At 36.5% G+C, this 20270-nt stretch overlaps 1 protein-coding gene across 1 annotated transcript in view; it reads left to right on the top strand.

Moving 5' to 3' along the window:
* Nucleotides 1-18421: 18421 nt before the first annotated feature.
* Nucleotides 18422-20270, top strand: part of Cps1 (carbamoyl-phosphate synthase 1) — a 111804-nt gene continuing 109955 nt past the window's right edge. The window contains exon 1 of the mRNA XM_070017828.1: nucleotides 18422-18697. Coding sequence (XP_069873929.1) covers nucleotides 18572-18697 — 126 coding nt within the window. The 5' untranslated portion in view covers nucleotides 18422-18571. The remainder of the gene's footprint in view (nucleotides 18698-20270) is intronic.

Raw genomic sequence — 20270 nt, 5'->3', positions numbered from 1 at the left:
CAATAGTTTCCAAAGCCTAAATTCACTCCTGCAGCATTTCAGTGTCCAAGTCCAAAAATCTCATGTGAGAGACTCTTTCAGGTATGCATTGCTATAACTAGCCTTACCAGCTTTCATATTTGCAAGACAAATGTGACACAGACAATGGTTAAAACACTATGATTCCAAAGGGAAGCAGAAAAAAGCAATTTGCTTTAAGATGTCAACATTAAAGCCTAAAGCTCTAAATCCAGCCTCTTATGTAGATGAGCCTTCAAGACCATGGGCAGCACTATTTCTATAGTTTCAGGCCTCGGGGATGGTACCCATGAGCAGCTGTTATGGCATGCTGCTGGGGGGCGCTGTATGGTTCTGGACTTCCTGCTGTGTCTTAGCAGAGGCTCAGACTTTGTGGCAAACTCCTTCCTGGCTGCTCAGACTTCAGTTTGGAATATCAGCATGAATGGTCATAGCATCATAATTCTTACATTGTTCACATCTGTAAAATCAGCACACTCCTGGTGCCATGAAGCTCTGCCATTGTCACATGTAGTGCCTCAGGCTTCTTGAATCAAGGCTGAATCTGTGGAGTACTTTGCCAGAAAACTTGGGATGTATCCTGAGAGGGGCCTGTGCCTGATGCCCGGAGATGTCCCTTGGAGTGTCTCTGGATCTGTGATTGGAGAGGAAGTATGAACATTTCTGAAATGCTCTTGCTATCCTATGGAAAGCTACTGGATCTCGTGTGTGTGTGTGTGTGTGTGTGTGTGTGTGTGTGTGTGTGTGTGTGTGTGTGTGTGTGTGTGTGTGTGTGTGTGTGTGTGTGTGTGTGTGTGTGTGTGTGTGTGTGTGTGTGTTGATATATTTGGCAAGCAGGTCATAGGATGCACTGTTGTTTTCCTGAACATGCCTTTACTCTTTTGCCTGGCTCAGACTGAATTTTCCAAATCTTTTTTTTTTTTGGTCATTCCTGGGGCTTGAACTCTTGGCCGGGGTGCTATCCTTCAGCTCTTCAGCTCAAGGCAAGTGCTCTAAGACTGGAGCCACAGTGCCACTTCCGGATTTTCCAAATCTTTTCACCCTCCATTTTGTTCCTGGAACTCAACCATGCTACCACCTGTATGCTTTGTTTGGAATCTTTTCCCTGCCAAATGTTCTATTACTTTTAAATTTGCTCTTCCAAAGTCTTAGTGCATAGGTACAATTTATTAAAGTCTTTGCGGTGGGGGAAAGAATGATGGTCTTTTCGTCATTGGCCACTAGAATCTTTGTCTCCATGAGATGACTTTCTTAGTCCTCTTACTTATCCCCAACCAGAATCACCTGTTCTGCTCATAGCATTTCAGGCCATTTTTGCCCTATTCCTCCAAAACTCTTCCAATCTGTCTCATACCTAGTTGTAAGTCAACTTCTGGCTTTCAAGTATAGTTCCAGTAAAAATTTCACTCCTAGGGGCTGGGAAGGTGGCTCAGTAGAGCACTTGCCTTGCATGCATGAGGCCTGGGTTCAATTCCTCAGTACTACATAAGCAAAAAAAGAAAAAAGCCGGAAGTGGCACTGTGGCTCAAGTGGTAGAGCGCTAGCCTTGAGCTGAAGAGCTGAGGACAGCACCCAGGCCCAAAGTTCAGGTCCCACAACTGGACCCCCCCAAAACACCCCAAACTGCCCCCCCAAAACCTACTCCTCAACACCAGTTTTCCATATTAGATTGCTGTTACTATAATGAAAGTCAAGGCTGAGTATTTTAAAGGAAAAGAGGTCTGTTTATTGGCTCTGAGGTTCCTATAGTGGTGGACATAAAGTAGGAACATGAGTGAGAAGGATCACATGTCAGGAAGCCAGAGTACTGAGAGGCCAAGTAAGTACTTCCTATTCAGTACTACTTTTTTTTTTTTTTTTTTTTGCCAGTCCTGGAGCTTGAACTCAGGGCCAGGAAACTGTCCCTGAGCCTCTTTGTGCCCAAAGCTAGCATTCTACCACTGGAGCCAAAGCGCTACCTCTGCTTTTTCTGTTTATGTGGTACTGAGGAATTGAACCCAGGGTTCATGCATGCTAGGCAAGAACTCTACTACTAAGCCACATTCCCAGCCTCAGTACTACTTTTTAAAGATCTTAACTATTCTAATTGCAATACTGGGGATAAAGTTTCAGTACACAAACACTTGGAATATGTTTAAAACCATATTCACAACATGTAACTCTAACTCTCATCTCTGATGAGGTGTGAGCTTTGGGACTCTGTTGATTTACTTAATGAAGTGTCTGGTATGAAACAAAAGACATTCATTCTTTTTTTTTTTTTTTTGCCAGTCCTGGGGCTTGAACTCAAGATCTCAGCACTGTCCCTGGGCTTCTTTTGCTCAAGGCTAGTACTTTACCACTTGAACCACAGCACCACTTCTGTCTTTTTCTGTTTATGTGGTACTAAGGAATTGAACCCAGGGCTTCATACTTGCTAGGCAAACACTCTACCAATGAGCCACAAGTCCTGGCACTGACATTCAACTTTGTTGTTGTTGTTGTTGGTCATGGAGCTTGAAATCTGGGCCAGAGTTTGTCCTTTAGCTCTTCAGCTCTAGGCTAGCACTCTACCACTTGAGCCACAGCAGGACTTCTGGTTTTATGGTGGTTTATTGGTGATAAGAGTTTCATGGCCTTTCCTGCCTGGGCTGGCTTTGAATGGTGATCCTTAGATCTCAGCCTCCTGAGTAGCTACTATTACAGACATGAGCCACCAGTGCCCAGCTCAAATTAATGTTTTCTTACTGCTATCTTCTAAGATCACAGGGTTTGGTAGATAATCTATCATTAACTTAAGTGTCTTACATACCTGTCATTTTTGTCATTGACTTGTCTAATGTTTAGAAAAATTGGGCTTTGGGAAGATTAATTTACTTGCCTATGGATGGAACAGATCCTGAGTAGAATTAACTTGTACTCCTTAAACTTAACATGCTGCACACTTGTTACTAGTAACAGAAAATATTTTGAGAATAAATTTATTTGGGTTGGTTTATAACATTGGATGCTCACTTCTGAAATATATTATTGCAAATAGTTAATGAGACATAAAACATGATATATACACGAGACACAAATGTTTTAGGATATGATCTCTTTCATTAAAATCATTATCTTTCCCCGAAAGTATCCACAAGGTTTAATAACATCTTCTGTAATAGGATAAATTCACATTTAAGTTCAGTTCTGGGGTCTCTAGTTGATTTGTATAAACATGCAGCTATATTTTCCATCCTCATTTGAAGAATTTCTTTTACATTTCATATTAAAACTTTGAATTCTAATGATTGCTAAGATTTAAACATATCAAAGCAAGATTAATAGGAACTAGGATGTTTTTTGCATTTTTCAAGAGAAACATTTATGTACCATTTTACTTGACTATATATCATTTATGTATTTGAGCATTAAAATAGATTTAAGGCCATAAATTATTTTTAACTATTTAATTTGGGTTTTCTTTATGCTAGTTTGAGAGTATAGATATTCGTTGAAGTAAAATATTAAGTCAAGAAACAATTGCAGAAAAATTTGGAGTATATTTTTGCTGGTTAATTCAAAGTGGGGCATGTCATTTTCAAATATACAAGAACAGTTGTATTGAGTCTTGATGTTTACTAAAGAGCTTTTGCCATTTATTTCTTGAGGAAAGCTGTCAATTTGAAGGTTTTTCTTTCCTTATACTAATTCTATGTCAGATGATCTGGCAGGGCCTCTAATCCTATTGGTAATTCAGTATGACCGTCTCCTGGACTTTGAAGCCATTTCTTTTCTTCAGAGAAGATATGGAAAGCTTCTTATCTTTGGTCTGGGGGAAATATCAAGGTAGTGGAGGAGTTATTTTCCCAGACCCAGCTCTGGGGTTTCAAGCCTGAAGACAAAGATTAATCTCCCTAAAAAAGGACTTTGCGAACTTGGGCCCAGACATGGCATTCTTGTTTCCAGCCATCTTGTGTCTCAGCTTTCTCAGTCATACGTTTTCTCGTTTAGATTTTGATGTGACACATCTTTTTTTAGCCATTCACATCCAACATCTGGAAGAAGAAGAACAGTGGTGAGCTGAGTAATTCATGGGATTTGATGAGGCATTCTTGAGAATTATTATCAGTATTAGTATTTTATTTTTTACTATTCTTAAGCTTTAAAGCCACTCTCTTTGGTATGCGCCTTTCTTTTTTTCTTTCTGTGACTTAGTAATTATATTGTGGTACTCTTATTGGATATGTGGAGTTTTAGATTTATTATTTATTTCGTGGCTATGTGGTGTTTGACTTATGAATTGGTTTTTCTTTATATTGTGTATTCAGAGTATTCAATATTAATGTAAATCCATTTTATTATGAAACATGTTTTCAGGAAGCATCTTTTTTGGATAGATATTAATATGAGATTTTACAGTTGTGTCTTTGTAGTCTTGCATATAGTGTCTATCTATAATTTTACACAAGTTAACTTGTTCAAAGTTTGCTCACCAGACCTCAGACCTTTTCACCAAACCTGGCTAGTAAAAAGTGTGTTTTGTTTGTGGCTCTGAAGGGTATCCTAGGTTGTACGTCAACTCCTTTGGGATATGAACAATGATGGGCGAGTTTTGATTTTGTGAAGTGTTTAAATAGGTGACCACACTTCATCCTGGGAGAGCTGCTGGAGAAGAAAATTGTTTTAGTTTGCTGTTCTTGGATCTTGTGGATGGCTTCTCTTTTGCTATCTTTATTGTTCACTCCTGAGAGTACAAAAGATATGTCTGTTTCTAAGAGTTCACATGAAAGCCTCTTGGAGAATGAACTTTTGTTGGGGGAAGACTGTATTCCAGTCTTACTTTTTTGTTTTTGTTGGTTGTGGGGCTTGAACTCTGGGCCTGGGCACTGTCCCTGAGCCCTTTAGCTCCAGGCAAGTGCTCGATCACTTGAGCCACTTCCAGTTTTTTTTCTGGTGGTTAATTAGAGATAAGAGTCTCATGGCCTTTCCTGCCTGGGCTGGCTTTGAACTGTGATCATCAGATCTCAGCCTCCTGAGTAGCTAGGATTATAGGCATGAGCCACCAGCACCCTCCTAGTCTTACTTTCGTTCTAAAGATTTAACTCTGGGCTTGGTATGTAAAAGGCCTTCAATCAACACTGATAGAAGAAATTAGAAGCTGGGTTCTGGTGGCTCACACCTATAATCCTAGGTACTCAGGAGGCTGAGATCTGAGAATCATGGATCAAAGCCATCCCAGGCAGGAAAGGCCATGAGATTATTTTTTATTTTATTTTTTGCCAGTCCTGGAGCTTGAACTCAGGGCCAGGACACTGTCCCTGAGCTTGTTCTGCTCAAGGCTAACACTTATCTCTTGAACCACAGTGCCACTTCTGGCTCTTTCTGTTCATGTGGTACTGAGGAACCGATTGAACTTCATGCATGCTAGGTAAGCACTCTACCACTAAGCCACATTCTTAGCCCCAAAATTCTTTATCTCTAGTTATCGAGAAAACTAGAAGTAGAGCTGTGGCTCAAAGTGGTAGAGTGTTAGCCTTGAGCAAAACTGCTCAGCAAGATCACCTAGGCCCTGAGTTCAAACGCCATAACCAACAAAAAAAGAAGAAACTGGAGGACTATCACTTGTAGCCTATGAAACAGTTTCTAAAGAAAGAATGAAGACATAGAATCACATAGGGTACATTATCAGAAATGAGCCTAAACCTTTTGAAAAGTAAAATTCTTATACCTTTAATTTTATATTTGATTTAAGAGTGTGGAACTGTTTAATGATTTTAATCAGGAGAGTATCAGTGTGCAAAATAATGTTAGCAAAGCATTATGTGCATACAAGATATATATATTTCATAAAAGAGTACAATTTTATATAGCCTAAAAAGTCTACAAGAATGCAGAAAAACTGAGAAAATGAATCCAATTAACATTTAGCTTCAGATTTCTTCACTAGGTAAACTGTTGCATCATTTTGTGTTGACTTATTCAAAATAAGTCAACTATCAACTCCATTTTATTTATTTATTTATTTATTTATCAACTCCATTTTATTTATTTATTTATTTATTTATTTATTTATTTATTTATTTATTTATTTATTTATTTATTTGTTGGTTGTGGGGTTTGAACTTTGGGCCTGGATGCTGTCCCTGACCTCTTCAACTCAAGGTGAGCGCTCTGCCACTTTGAGCCACAGCACCACTTCTGGTTTTCTGGTAGTTAATTGCGGATAAGAATCTCACAGAGTTTTCTGCCTGGGCTGGCTTTGAATCAGATCCTCAGATCTCAGCCTCCTGAGTAGCTAGGATTATGGGTATGAGCCACCAGTGCCTGTCTATCAACTCCATTTTGTACAGAGAAAACTTCAATAAACATTGGGTAGTTATTGACATGATTAACTGTGTGTCAAGCCATGGGAAGATTTGGTTATACATTTAAAAATAATTGCTTTTATAATCATACATCACTACTCTTTTCCTATTTGCATTTTTGCAGTCATGTTTTAAATATCTTCTCAGGTGAAATTTAGGTGGCAGAATAAGGGAAGAAAAGAGGAAAAAAATGGTGCTAAAAGTATGACTTAAGTGGTGAAATGCCAGCTGTGAAAAAATAAACTAAGTAAGCACAGGGCACTGAGTTCAAACTCTAGTATTAATGGAAAAATGTAATTAGAACGCTAAGAGATACTGGATTCCAGTTGGCTGTCATTATGGTAGGATAGCGAATGACCTCATAGCAGAGCTGGTCCGTCCCCTGACCCTAGGCTGTGCCAGGTATGAGGTTTGACCTCTCTGGCTATCAGCAGTTCTGCTACATACCTTTATGTTTGTGAAGATTCTGAATCAAAGATTCTCTTTGTAAACCTCAAGGACAGAAAGTGACATTAAAAGAATCTTTATGTCAGATGGGCACATTTGCTGTCATGTCAGATATTTTATACAATAAACATTCACTTAAATGTGAATTATTTTAAAAAGCTCTTTTTAAAAATACCAATTTGCTTTTTAAGAAACGAATTCTGATTTCTACGAAGAGTTTACTACAAAAGCAACTTGTAAATCTAGAAAATTCCAACATGTAATTTTGGATGATTAAAAGTATCCCCGTGTTTTCTCTGTTTATACTCAATTCACTGTAATATTGAATTTACTTTAAAAATACTAGCGTGGCAAGTTTTTAATACCTTCTCAATAAGTAAATATCTATTAAAATGGTAGTCTATTGGATAAAAATTCTATTCACAGTGTTTTCAAAGAATGATAATTAGTGGACACTGATTTACTTGCAAATTAAAAGTATACTCCTAAAGACCATTGACCGTATCAGTAAGTTTCATTAGATGGGAAGTTTTCTAAGTTTATTATGTTAGTGGGAAAATACAAAAATGATAAGAAAACCAGGCATTTACAAAGCACTTTTGTTATCAATGCTACCAACTGATAACTTTATTTAGAGAATGTACAGTTATATGTATTGAAGATTTGGAGAATAGGTGGATGTATTTTTGAGAGAGTCTTATTTCAGTCAGAGCAATAGTATATTATACCTGAGATTTTGTATTCACAAATTACAGGACTTGTCCTTGAAAGTATGGCATCTTTATGGTTTTGAATAAGTATGGGTTATAAGAAGAAAAGTACTGATTAACCCTGTACTAATTAACCTTGCTAACCAGCAGTAGAAAGACATTTAATGGGCAAGATATTTTTTTTTTCTTGAGAGGGCAGGTCAGAATAGAAATTTAAAGCATTTGTTCACCTTCAGGATGAATTCTATTTGAACTAGAAAAGCCTTTTTATTCCCAAGGCACATATTAGTTTATCATCCAGAGTACTAATGATACTTGCTATTTTATTTTATTATTTTCTCATCTTACATTTTACAGTGTATCTAATTATTCTTTCATTGGCTTGTTTGTATTACAACATCTAATCTTAGGTAATTAAAAACATTTTTTTTGAAATGCCATCACAGGTTTTAATTTCCAAAATTCTTTTGCTTTTCTAGTTCATAAAGTTTCCAGGAATGTTGTCTTGAAATAATCAATTCCCCAAACCAAGATCTGTTAACTACAGTGTGCCTTTTCCTTTTTGCAACATCTTAGAATGACCTTGATGAGGCAAGTATAACTTATATATGAATAGCATCAATATTGATCAAGATGCATTGCATTCATAACTGCTTTGGTGAATGGCAATTCCTTTGAGCTGCTGCTTAAAGGCAATAAAAGAAGTGGCATCACACCAACAATACCAGAATAAAACATCTAATCCTTCAGTGTTCAAAGGCATGGCACGAGCTGAGATCCAAGGAGGCACTTCGTCTAATCTTTAGAAGTATGTAGAATTCAAGGATACAATGTTGGCTTCTTCCTCTTCTAGCTCTTCTTCTCCATCATGCTCCTTTTCATCTCCAGAACATTAATTTTCTCCAAAGTATTTTAGCCTATATAAAATAAAAATTGTGACATCTGCTTGACAACTACTCCATTCAGAAATCTACAGGTTTGGAGGAAGAGATAGCTGTGTGGTCCGTTTATGGAGAGTTGTTGTAATAAAACTTTTAGGAAGATGGAGCTTAATGTTGCAGAAACATTTGTCCAGTCTCCTTGAGGATGACATTCAGCTTCCTCTGAAAGCAGGAAACCATGGAAAGAATCAGTTTTAATGTATAGCAAGTGTCCTGTAAAAGTGGGTGTGGAGTACAATGGACGTAGGTGACATATTTTTTTTTCAAGTCCCCTACATCATTCTAAACTGTTGTCCCTATTCCATGAAGTTGACACACTCAAGATCATTGCACAACAGGCTTCTCTGCCATCATCAGCTATGTTTAATTTAAAGCAGGTCCAGTAGTGTCCTGCGGTATGACCTGGGTTACCTGGCTTCCTCACAGCAACCGCTGCTCTTTAGAACCTTGCAAAATCCTTCGTGTTTGCTCTTGACAGTTCAGAAAACAAGTTCATCAGAGCAGTTTGTTCTGTTCAGCACATTATAAGGTAGTTTTTTTTCCTTTTTTGGCTGCTGCTGAGGTTTTTTCTCTCCTGTTTTCTCAGAAATTTCACTCTCAGTAGTGAAATATTTCACTACTGAGAGTGAAATGCTTAGCTCATTGTTTAGTCATTCTACTTTGTAAGATTTGTGTTGTAAGCAGGTTGAAGACAAAGCTTTGAAGGTAAGTTTACTTTGTTCAGTGGTTAGGTTCTCTTCTAGCTGTTTCATCATTTATAAAATTATTTGTATTTGAGATAAAATAACTGTTCAGAACTCATGTTGCTTCATTGATTTTTTTTTACTAAAGCATTACCTAGTATCAAGTAACTCAAGAATAGTCACTATCTTAGATATCTATTTTTTTCATACAAACAAAATAATCTGGAAAAATAAATTGGAAGATTATTTCCAGCTACATAAGACTATTAATATAATTTGAATATTGCCTGATGAGAATGTTAAAACACTGAAAAACATTTGTAAATTTTGTAAGACATTTAAAACATCGTATAGCATTGTTCAGGAGAAAACATACCTGTTTCCTGCCATATAGTGTCTGATGTACAGAAGTTTCTCAATAAATACTTCTATGATTGTTTCTTCTTCCAGTGATTCTAGATTTTTGTCTCTGCATAATAACAAAATTCACCTGCATTAAATTACCTAAATTCTATGGCTATGGAACAAGGAATAACAAGAAATAAGATAGAAGATGGAAAAATAGGAGATATCCTTTATTTTATTTAATTTTATTAAATCTAGTCAAATCAATTAACCAGCTAGAAGTGTGGCCCCCATGCTAATTGTTCTAAGTGGATTGCAGAAAAACATTAGTTTTATTTCATATTACCTTTTAAATTTCTATATTATTTTTATTGTAAACAGGACAATAAGCCAATAAGCCAGAGACATTACAGTTACTTCCTTTCCCATTCTTTGATTTTTTTTCCCTTGAAGTTGCCATATCCATGTATCCACAAGATAACCATAAGTACTTCTGAGCATCTGAAATTTGGCTTTTGCATTCTCTACAGTCATGTATTCCTCCTGTCAAACTCCAGCCCACTTTTCCTGTCATTCCATGCCATTGCCTCTGTTTTGCCAGATAAATGTTGGGATGGGATGAACACTGGCTAAGTGCTGAGTTCTGGTCTTAGCTTTGTCAATTGTCAACTGTGTTCTTGGGCAAGCCGCTTACATCACTGGGACTCATTATTATTATCAATAAAATAAGTAATAGCTTTGGCTGTAGCCAGCAATTGCTTTAGATTAACAAATAAGCCGTGCCAATAACTAACTCGGGAGTATCAACAAATGACCTTAACCTTCAGTCAAGATCAGATTAATTATCAATGGACCCACTGAAATGATTTTATTGAAATACCTATTGGAATTTACTGTCATACAGTAAGGGTTGTATATACTTACCTCTTTCTAATCTCTTTTTATATACTTTTCTCTGTACAGAATTTATCTGTTGTAGCTAAAGACAATCTATTAGGATTATAAGTCCTAAAATTTGAACCTCTATTGTAGGATCTTTTCTATTATTTTTTAACTTTAGATAATATTGGAACACTTTGATTATAAATGAATTCTACATGGTATGATCTTATACTTAATATTTATCTTATAGATAAAATAAAAACTAACATTTACCTTTAGTTATTAGTGCCTTTTTCCTGTTCCTTTTCTTATATCAAACTCTTAAGTTATACTTTATGTATATGGCATTTGTAACTGTGATTGGTCATGGCTAATTTAGGGCCTTTTGCTGTCTGTGACTGCTACATATACTGTGTGACACATTTCTGCACTCAGTCTTACAAATTGTATTTGTAGCTGTTTTTCTTCCTTTTTTTTGGACTAATTTACACTTGGCCCCACTTTGTTTTCACTTTAGTGTATTTGTGTTTGTACAAGTCTTTAATTTCCCAAGGTCACTTTGAATTATGAATCAACTTCATAAGAAATTGCCTACTGTTCTTATTCTACAAATACTTGGCAAGCTTTGTTAATCTATTGGCTGATTCACTCTGTCCTCTTATATCTTTACAATAACATATTACACATATACTTATAGCATGTGTGCACAGACCTAGTGTCAGTCAAGAATATATCAGTGATGTAGTAGATTGTATCTACTTCATCTAGTAGTAATTTGATTTTTAAGGCAAACATTAGTCTGAGAAGATAAGCTTGTTATAAATATAGCACACAGAATGCATGTAGTGACTAACATGTCTCTTTAAGGTATTTTCAAACACCTGGGTTCTTACAAATGATTGCTTTTTTATTATCCTAGGATATAAATTACATATGCCTTGGATTTTTATTGTGTGAAACCAATTTTACAAGGTCTCTTTTCCTGGTTCATTTTTCATCTTTTTTTTGGTATCACTTCAATGTTTATGTTATGAAATGTTGGATTGAAAAGCACATCCATCATAATTGGTTTCTCAGGTCTATCCCTCAAAATGCCAGTTGGATCTTAATGAACATGTCTTACTTGATTGAGTTTCCAATGACACTGGTTATTTAAAAACTCCATCCTCTAGTGTAAAATCTCTCTATATATTAGTAAAGTATTAACACTATATCTTTTTTTTGTTTAACTAAACTTGAGGAACCCTTCTACAAGTTTGTCCTACCTTGTTTGTGTGAGAGGAAAAAGCATGTGTCTTTTATGTGGGTGGAATCACATCAGTTTCTTTCAAAGAATAAACTTCTTTGTTCATATCCTTCCTTGATATGGTACCTTGGGTACCTTTTATATTCTATTTTCATACCTCCATGCTCAAACACAAAATACCAGAACATTTTCAGAGAGCTATTGAATTTTTTTTTATTAATTCTCTTTTGCCCTTCAGTCATATCTTGAATTTTACTTTAAATTTATATCTTCAAAAAAGACCTTTAGATAATGTGGCTGGGAAGGTGGCTCAGTGGTAGAGTGCTTGCCTTGTATGCATGAGGGCATGTTAGATTCCACAGCACCACATAAGCAGAAAAAGCCGGAAGTGGCGCTGTGGCTCAAGTGGTAGAGCGTTAGCCTTGAGCTGAAGAGCTGAGGGACAGCGCCCAGGCCCAGAGTTCAGACCCCACAACCGGCAAAAAAATAAAATAAATAAAATAAAATAAACAAAATAAAATAGATCTTTAGATAAGTTTTACTGGGCAAGACTCTTCTGATTCTTGTGTCTTTATTTCCTCATGTTCTTCTGAGATAATTTTGTTTCTGCTTAAGTAATATCTCTAAACAAGAAAGAATTCTACACACAGTAATTCATTTATTTCTTTATTTTTAAAGAAGAATTTCTTGCATACTTATTATATTAAAGGCTTTTTGACTGATGCTTACTTTCAAAGTTGTTTGAGATTCATTACTTAGCAAGTCACACTCTGAGAAGGCAGTTAGTTGGCCATTTCTGTCTCTTGGACAAAGGAATTATTTACAACATTGTTTTCTCTTTATTCACAAACTGAGGACTTTTCCCACCCCCAGTATTGGCTTTTCTGATTTTTTTTTCTACAAGTAGCAAGCCTTCTCTTCCTCTGACCTATTCAAATGAAGAAGATATTTGAGTTCAGTACATATTTAGGCTGGCAATCAATATTGCATTATGTATCCTTCAAAAAGTTGTGTTTTTAAAAAAATCAATATCATAAATGGATTCCCATGAGAACAAATAACATGGAAACAGCAATTGAGATAAAGGAATAGCATAGAACAAAAGCATATAGAAGTGTTCAACCACACCTGTATGTTAACCTTCAAACGAAGACAGTATACCATTTATTGCACCTGAAAAATGAAATAAAAAAGAATGTGAAATGCTAGTGAGTAGAGACTGAAAGGGAAAAGAATATGTGGCAATTCATATGTAGATGGCTACTTCTTTCTCTTTTGGAAGAAATCTGTCATTATCAAAACTGACTATACTAATGTACATTGTAATAGGAGCAATGAGAATAGACTTTCTTGTAGCTATTTCGAAGATTTGAAAATAACTTGTAACAACATTAAACATACTTTTAGGATAATGCATCTCAGAAAAGCATCATGCAAGTTGATTATATTTTTAAAAGACAAATTCTAGAAGAAAATACACTCATGTCTTAAGAAATGTTACTATCGTTGGGTAAGTTATCATCTGTTGATCTGTATCCATGTGTCTTGAAATAGTAAATAAAAAGAAATATGATTTAGTATTTGTTTTGTTACTATTTTCAATATCAAATTAGAATTGCAAATGAAAAAAATGCTCTGAATGTGGCTTTGGAAAACTCATCTTTTGTGTGTGTGTGTGTCGGTGGTGGGGCTTGAACTCTGGGCCTGAGCACTGTCCCTCAGCTCTTCAGCTCAAGGCTGGCACTCTACCTCTTGAGTCACAGTGCCATTTCCAGTTTTCTGGTGGTTCATTGGAAATGAGAGTCATATGGACTTTCCTGCCTGGGCTGGCTTTGAACCGTGATCCTCAGATCTCAACCTCCTGAGTAGCGAGAATTACAGGCATGAGCCACTGGTGCCCAGCTGGAAGACTCATCTTTTTAAGAATGATATTAGTTTAGAATATTTCACTTTGATTCTCTCAACTATGTTTTTCATTCAAGCTACGTGTGTGTGTGTAAAAAGAAATCGAGAGAGACAACAGATTCTATGCACACTCAGCAAGTCACTTCCAACTTATGGAAGAAATAAAATGCTTTGTCAGCATTAAATAAGAAGGCACAAAAATGTTCTTGCTGAATCAAATTTGAGAAAAGCTTTTTTTTTTTTTTTTTTTTTACTTTTCTGCATGGGATTGTCCAGAAGAAAATAGTTCAGAACTGTCAACAGTGACAATGGTGGCACATGGACCAATAGAAAAGGGTACTAGAGCCACATGAAACAGTTTACTTCTTTGAGCCAGTGATTTATGGATAAGTTGAGCATCCTTAAACTCCTGACCCATGAAGGGAATGTTACCAAGTGTAGCTTGGGCCTATTTGCCTGTTCTCCTGCTCAAGTGCTTGTACATAGCCCGTGAGATTCCACACACATGTGGTCACAGGACGAAACTCTTCTAAACTGGAAGAAAAATAATAAACCTCTTTAAGATGCTGGAGAAAATGTCTTTCATAAAGTATAACATTTTTACTAAATTTTTCCTTGTCTGACTTTAATGTTTCTTACAAATATAAATTCCTAAATTACAGCCTACTTGCCCCTTTTGATCTCTCCTAACATCATCTGCGCTCCCTCATTCAAGGATTTTTTGTGTGTGTTTTGTTTTGCTTTTTCAGCTTGGTTATAACTTTCAGTGTATATAAATATTCAATTTTGAATCCATTCAATGTTTTACTTATTGGCCTTTCCAGTCTCCAAAGTGACTGTTGGATCACATTGGATGGATTTTCTGTCTCTAATTCAGGATATTTAACTAAGCTTTCCTTATGTTCTGTCTCTCCTCCCATATTATTATGGTAACAGGGAAAATGGCTCATGATCAGAATACCAGACTCATCACTGATAAAAGCTGTCACTGTCACAATTCATAGGCCTCTGTCCCTTTTGCCCTTGACATTACAGGATTTGATATCAGACTAATTGATATCTCTGGAAAACGATGTTCAAGGGGCTGGGAAGGTGGCTCAGTGGTAGAGCACTTGCCTTGCATGCATGAGGCCCTGGGTTTGATTCCTCAGCACCACTTAAGAAAAAAGCCGGAAGTAGCGCTGTGGCTCAAGTGTTAGAGCGCTAGCCTTGAGCTGAAGAGCTGAGGGACAGCACCCAGGCCCAGAGTTCAGGCCCCATGACTGGACCCCGCCCCCCTCACCCCCGCAAAAAAAGAAAGAAAACGATGTTCAACTTATCATGTTTTAAATGGTGATGAAGACTTTTGCATAGTCTGTCTTAGTATGCCAACTTTTAATAGTTAACTAAAAGCTGACAAAGAAGAGAAAATACACAGATATATAATGTCCATATGTTTGTATATATATTAGAGTCAGCATTTCTTTCTTGTGCTTACTTTCTGTGTACTGGGATTTGAACTCAGGATGCGATGACTGCTAGGTATTTACCACTGGACTACATACAATACCTCCAGAGAGAATCGCTTATAGAATCTCAGACAGAACCAGATAGAATCTCGTACTGCACAGACTGGCCTCCTAAGGTTATCTTCCTGCCCATATCTCTTCTATAAGTGGGATGATAGTCCTGTACCACCAGGACTAGCTCTCTAATTCATATTCTATCACTCCCCCCCCCTTTGCATACATTTCATCCATATTTCTTTTTCAAAGTAATTAATTGATTATCATGAAGACTATGATGTAGGCTCTCTGTGTTAAGGCACAAAGTCTTCTGGGACATGATATCATGTTCCCCATCCTGTTTCCTGTATCTAGTTTCTATCAGGCTGTCTTTCTCTCTTTGTCATATATGTCTCTATGTAGCCATATTTCTATATGTAAGAGAGATAGATAATATATGTGACATTTTATGTGTATATATGATTTCTTAATTCTGAGCTGGTCATGCAATATTTTAAAACCACCATTTTTTTTCTACCCCATCTACCTGTACTACTTTGTGTTCTCCAAGACATTGAATCTTTTCAATGGAACATTAATCTCATTTTAGGGATTGTGTAGTCAACATGTACAAGCAATTACATCTCTTAATTTATTTTCAAATTTCGTTTGGTATATTCTCATGATGCTTGTTTTTATTATGAACTTATGTTCACTAGTAGGAGGTTATTTTGTTCAATTCTTTATGACGTCATGAGGTAGTTTAAACTAGGATATTTATACATTAATATGTTATATATGACACATTTAGCTTAATTTTTATTCTGCTTTATGCATTTATTTTTTAAACCATTCATCCCCACCCATCATCCCAGCATTTTTTTCTGTCAGCAAAATTTACAAGCTCCGTGTCACTCTGAATCTTCTTTCCCATGATGGGAAGTCCTAGTGAAAAGCTTCTATTTCTTTATTTCTTAGATATCTTTTTTGTTTTGGTTGTTCATGGGTGCTGTTCCTGAGCCTCTTTGTCAAGGCTAGTGCTCTATCACTTGAACCACAGAACCACTTCCGTTTTTTGAGTGGTTAATTGGAGGTAAAAGAGCCTTACAGGGACTTTTCTGCCTGGACAGGCTTTGAATTTTGATCCTTAAATCTCAGCCTCTCAAGTAGCTAGGATTACAGGCATGAGCCATTGACAACCCAGACTTCTTTCCAACCTCAAAGACAATGCAGCAATGCTTTGCATTCCTCATAGGCCCCTTAAGGGAGAGAGTTTTATCAACTGATAAGAATCTTTGCTGTATTAAACATGTGATTGAAGGTTTGAGCCACATTTTACTTTGGTTGAAATGTGATATTTTAAGAATTGAAAAATATTTTCTCTCCACATGTTTATTAGCATAAATTGTTGGGAAGGAAGTTCCACATGTTGGTCAGACTTGTTAGCTCCGTCGTTTTCTCGCGTTTTCATCCCTTTCCAAACCAACCTCAACAAACTTCATTATTCTATTTTTCCATGTTTATCAACCATTTCACATACTTCTTGCAAATTTAAATGACTTGAGTAGAATATATTTGGTTCTTTTGTTCTGGTTGTACTTTGCTTTGTTCCAGTTTTGTTTTTGTTTTTGTTTTTTTAAAAATAAGTTTTTTATTGTGGAAATACTGTACAGAGGGGTTACAATTACATGAGCAAGGTAATGAGTACATTTCTTAACAAGCATTGTTGACTCCTCCTTTGCTTTTCCCTTACCATCCCTTCTCTCCCATCTTTACAACTACACTAGGTGTCCCCCCCCCCTCGCCTTGCCTAAATTGTATAGTTCATTTTTGAATAGTGACTTGTACATCTCATTGTTGGCAATGGGTCCACCTGTATCCCTATTTAAACAATTTGTTTTTTTCCCTTCCCCTCCCCAAATTATACCAACATCAAATACAATGAAAACAGGGGTTATACCATGGGGGAGGGATATACAAAGCAACAAAAAAAATTACATGGTATCTTACAAATATGTTAGAAACAATAGCAAGAAAGAAAAAAACCACTTGTGTCCTTATCTTGGGGTTCATTTCGCTTAATATCATCTTATCTAATCTTTTCTGCTTGCCTCAGACATATACTAGTTATTGTAAATAAGGGAAACCATGGGACCTATGTTTCTTTGGGCATTTAATATTACTTATAATATTTAATATAATTTTTCATTTAATATAATTTTTTCCAAGTCTTTCCATTTCCTAACAGATGGGGCAATGTCATTCTTTCTGATGGAGGCACAGAATTCCATTGTGTATATATACCACATTTTCTGGATCTATTCATCTACTGAGGGGCATCTGGGTTGGTTCCATATCTTAGCTATGGTATAGTTGTACTGGTAGCTTTAGTATGGTCTTGTTTGTGATCATTTGGGTAAATGCCGGAAATTGGGATTGCTGGGACATAGGGGAGCTCTGTGTGGAGTCTTTTGAGGAACCTCCATACTACTTTCCAAAGTGGTTGAACAACTTTACACTCCCACCAACAATGCAGTAGGGTTCTCTTCTGGCCACATCCCCTCCAGCATCTGTTGTTATTAGGGTTATTGATTATAGCCATTCTAACTGGGATAAGGTGGAATCTCAATGTTGTTTTGATTTGCAATTCTTTTATGGCTAGGGAGGTTGAGCATTCCTTCATGTGTCTATTGACCATTCTTAATTCCTCTTCAGAGAAGTTTCTCTTATTTATTAAGCAGATGTTTCTTTGAGAATTTGTTGTTGGGAGAATTATTTTTTTGAGTTCCAGGTATATTTTAGACATGAGGCCCTTGTCCGTTTTATGGCTAGTGAAGATCTTCTCCAAATCTGTGGGCTTTCTATTGATCGCCAGTTTTGTTTGATCTTAGGGACAGTTTTATTCTTTTGAAGACAGAACAATTTAATTTTAAGAATACAATATATAATAATTAAGAATACAATATATAATACCTTATATATAATAGTAAGAATATAATATTAACCCCCAAATGATGAAGATGAAGTAGAGCATGTTTGTAGGAAAACATCTGTCCTGCTGTTCTTTATAGTCTATTTGGTTTCCAATATCTTGCCAGTCAGAGAATGGCCAAGCTTAAAGATCTCTCTTCATGCCAAGTAAGCATCACCAATTACACAAGTGTAAACTTTTGATCTATGTTGTTATTAGAAAGTTCTGTTCTTTAGGTAAGTGATATTCCTGGGTCATTCTATTCAGCTGCATAAGCAATTCCTTTGAGGATAACTGGCTTTCTACAAAACTAGCATTATTTCAGCAGGAGTAGGTAGTATTTGATGTGATGCAATTTGTATCTGACATGCTCATGAACATCTTTGGACATCATCTTGGGAGGAGGGGTTAAGAGGAGGAGGAGCTGTTGCTGGGGACATTTAATGGTGGAAAGAATGGAAATTCGGAGATCGCTGTGCAGTCAGCTTTCAGCACGGACTGCTCTGCCTCTGTGTAACTTTTTGCTTTCATGTTAATTTGAAAATCTTGGAACAAAAAATTCTCACAAGTTGTATGTGATTTCATTTAATTTTAGTCACATCTCATCTTCAAAATGACGAGGATTTTGACAGCTTGCAGAGTAGTGAAGACCCTGAAGAATGGCTTCGGCCTGGCCAATGTGGCTGTGCAGCGGCAGTCGAAATTTTCCAGACCTGGGATCAGGCTCCTTTCTGTGAAGGTAATTCCCATAGTCCTTGTTTCTTATGGCATTGAGAGGGCCACAGTTAGCAGGGAAGTAAAGGGGATGATTGCAAGATAAATCTGATTTGAACATAGTTCCAAAGTGCGAATATATTATTTGTCTTGTAGAACCTATTGATTTAGCAAATATTTATCTTTTTCTTCTCTGAGCATTTTGTAGTCAACCTAAAGTATAGTCACAGTTGCTGTGGACACATTAAACCTACACTTCTAGAACACAAATATTAAAAATGAACAGCTCTGTACCTAGATACTATTGTTCATGGTTTAGGTTAAAAAAAAGTTGTGTGTGTGGGGGAGTTAGTGTAAGTACCAATTTATGGTTTTCATTTTTCAGATAAGACAAATAGTCAAATAGTAGCTGATAATTCTGTTTGTCAATGTGAAGCTAAGCTGAGGAGCAAGTCTAGGAGATGAACACTGGTTTGCTCTTTCTCCCTCATCCACCATTGCAATATGGTTTTTGTAGAAACTTTTGCCCTTTCCGATAACTTTATTCAGATATTTGTTACCAAAGAAGTCTGAAATGACTCCATGGGAACTTTGTCAATGAAAATTGTCATTACTGAATATAAAATTTTAAGTGATAACGATAACAATAATTTTAAATATACTGTTTCTTTAATAGTAGGTACTATAAACCATGAAGTGTGAAAATTCTTGCTGTATATTGATGTGAAAAAAAAACCCCTCTCTGTGTGGATGAGTAGAATAATTCTGAGTGTGTTGTTTTGAGTGTGTATTTTGTACATTTACTGTGTTGACTAAAAATCATTCTGGTGCTGTATAGCATCTAGTATCTATTATTTAGGTTGCTTAAGTCAGGATTCAGTGGATTTTAGTCTTTCCTTCCTTCCTTCCTTCCTTCCTTCCTTCCTTCCTTCCTTCCTCCCTTTCTTTCTTCCTTCCTCTCTTTCTTTCTTCCTTTCTTCCTTCCTTCCTTCCTTCCTTCCTTCCTTCCTTCCTTCCTTCCTTTCTTTCTTTCTTTCTTTCTTTCTTTCTTTCTTTCTTTCTTTCTTTCTTTCTTTCTTTCTTTCTTTCTTTCTTTCTTTCTTCCAATCCTGGGGCTTGAACTCAGGGCCCCTGAACATTTTTTGCTTAAGGCTAACAGCCTACCACTTGAGCCACAGCTCCAATTCTGGCTTTTTCTGTTTATGTGGTATTGAGGTATTGAACTCAGGGCTTCATGCATGCTAGGCAAGCACTCTACCACTAAGTAAGCCACATTCCCAGGCATGGATTTTAGTCTTGACACCTTCAGTGTTAATCAATGTATCTTCTTAGGAATAAGAGTAAGGATATGAATACAAGAGAGATGAGAGTGAGAGGTCTCAGATGTGAAAGAGATTAGAAGTTAACTGTACAAAAATCCAAGAAGTACTCTGTGTATAACCACAAGCACAACTAAATAAATGGTCAAATATGTGGACAGACTAGTGGAGAGATGAAGAGAGCAAGTGAGGAAAGAGAGAGAAAGAGTGGGGAGGGAGGGGGGAGAGAGAGATTATTCCAGAAGGGAATACAATTGTTGATGTGTTAAAACTTAAGTT

Source organism: Dipodomys merriami, unplaced genomic scaffold (genome assembly GCF_024711535.1).
Source record: "Dipodomys merriami isolate MVZ:Mamm:240054 unplaced genomic scaffold, mDipMer1.0.p SCAF_1, whole genome shotgun sequence".
Taxonomy (NCBI): domain Eukaryota; kingdom Metazoa; phylum Chordata; class Mammalia; order Rodentia; family Heteromyidae; genus Dipodomys; species Dipodomys merriami.
Note: the sequence above shows the minus strand (reverse complement) of the source record. Positions and strands in the feature narration are given on the sequence as shown.